Source organism: Chaetura pelagica, unplaced genomic scaffold (genome assembly GCF_000747805.2).
Source record: "Chaetura pelagica isolate M959 unplaced genomic scaffold, ChaPel_1.0 scaffold438, whole genome shotgun sequence".
Lineage (NCBI taxonomy): Eukaryota > Metazoa > Chordata > Aves > Apodiformes > Apodidae > Chaetura > Chaetura pelagica.
In genome coordinates, this window is record NW_009954113.1 from 809,506 (window position 1) to 811,075 (window position 1,570).

The 1,570-nt window shown below is 41.5% G+C and overlaps 1 protein-coding gene across 1 annotated transcript in view; it reads right to left on the minus strand.

Annotated features, from left to right (window-relative positions):
• Nucleotides 1–448: 448 nt before the first annotated feature.
• The window catches only part of RBBP6 (retinoblastoma binding protein 6), a 47,854-nt gene continuing 46,732 nt past the window's right edge, over nucleotides 449–1,570 (minus strand). Inside the window, 1 exon segment of the mRNA XM_010002597.1 lies at nucleotides 449–1,570. This exon segment is cut by the window's right edge and continues 2 nt beyond it. Within this exon segment, the coding sequence (XP_010000899.1) occupies nucleotides 871–1,570 (700 nt within the window). The 3' untranslated portion in view covers nucleotides 449–870.

Below are 1,570 nucleotides of genomic sequence, written 5' to 3' on the forward strand. Positions count from 1 at the left end.
AACCACAAACATCTTGGAGACCAGCATTGGTGAGAGAAAACGCAGATTACAGGGCTCCTTAAAGTAGATGTGTAAATGTTTGCTGGCAACTACAACAGCTTTCTAAACAATCCAGAACAACACTGAAATGTGACAGCTTACTAGGCAACATTTTAAAACAGTCAGTACCAGCTGTTAATAAGTGCCTGTATTTTGGGGCCATATGCTACCTTTTACAATATAAAAACAAGTCCCCATGGCACACACACAAAACACACCTCTTGCCAGCACGTCCCCACACCGCGTCCGTTTGGAAGACTTAAAAGTCCTACCAGCCTTTTGAAAACCAAACCCACTGAGATGTTGTTTTTCATACACACTGGCTACCAGCAAGCCTTTCCAGGTAGCTTTTGTCCACCACCCCTCTTTTTCTGCTGATGTTATCACTGGAAATCTCATCACATTGGATAGTTTACTGAAAACTTTTTTATTGTAATCAAAAAGTGACATAACAGGGCTGTAATGTATTCTGCAAATCATTCTGCTGATATTTTATAACTGATACCAGCTCCTTTTGCCAGGCAATTAAAAAAAATCCAAATGTGAAAACTTTCACAGTACAGTAAACTCCACCCAAACTAATTCATGGTGGTTAAAAATAAGATGCCCCAGCAAAACCTTTCATGTTACATGGTCACAACTCACAATTCTGTACAAAATGTTCACTTTTATAAAGCTCTGATGTAAAAATCAAATAACCAAGCAGCAATATTTTAAGTGCAGCACAGGGTCTTTCATGTCATTATTTACAACGCTTGAATTCGTTTACATTTTAACAAAATTTAATACAGATGACTTAGGAATTAAGTCACTTTTTTATCATCTGTCATTCTATGTAGGGACAGATTTCACTTTTTGGTCATCTTTTTCTTTATCTTTGCTCTTCTTCGATTTTTTCTTCTTGTGTTTGTGTTTTTGGCTCTTTTCCAATTCTGTTTCGTTTCCCATGTGTTTCTTATGCTTCTTGTGTTTCTTATGCTTCTTGTGCTTCTTCTTCTCCTTTTTCTTTTTCTTTTTCTTGCTGTCTTGACTCTCTCCTGAGCTGGCACTGCTGCTGTGGCTGCGGGTCTGGCTCTCCGAGGGGCTCTGGCTGCGGCTGCGGCTCACGCTGGGGCTGCTTTGGCTCTGGCTTCTGCTCACTTCAGGCTGCTCAGCTGCAGCAGGTGCTGCTGGTTCCTCTTTCACCTTATCGACAATAGCCTTTTCTTTCGGTTCCTTTGGATTTTTTCCTGCAGCCTCCTCATCTTTTGCAGATACATTACTCTCACTGTCACTTTCATTGTAGTCTGGTACAAAGGCAGCCTCATCAGTCTCTCGCGTGAGATCAGAGGAGAGCCGGGAGGAGCTGCTCACCTGAGGCTTCGGCTTGACGAGGCTTTTATCGTTCTGCCCCGTCACATTCTCCTTCTCAGCTTTTACCTCTGGTGATTCTTGTTTCACAGGTGGTTTATTAACAGCTGGCTCTTTCTCTTTATTGCTCTTTACTTCTGGTACAGGCTTTTCTGTCTCTTTTTCTTTCTCTTTCTCTTTC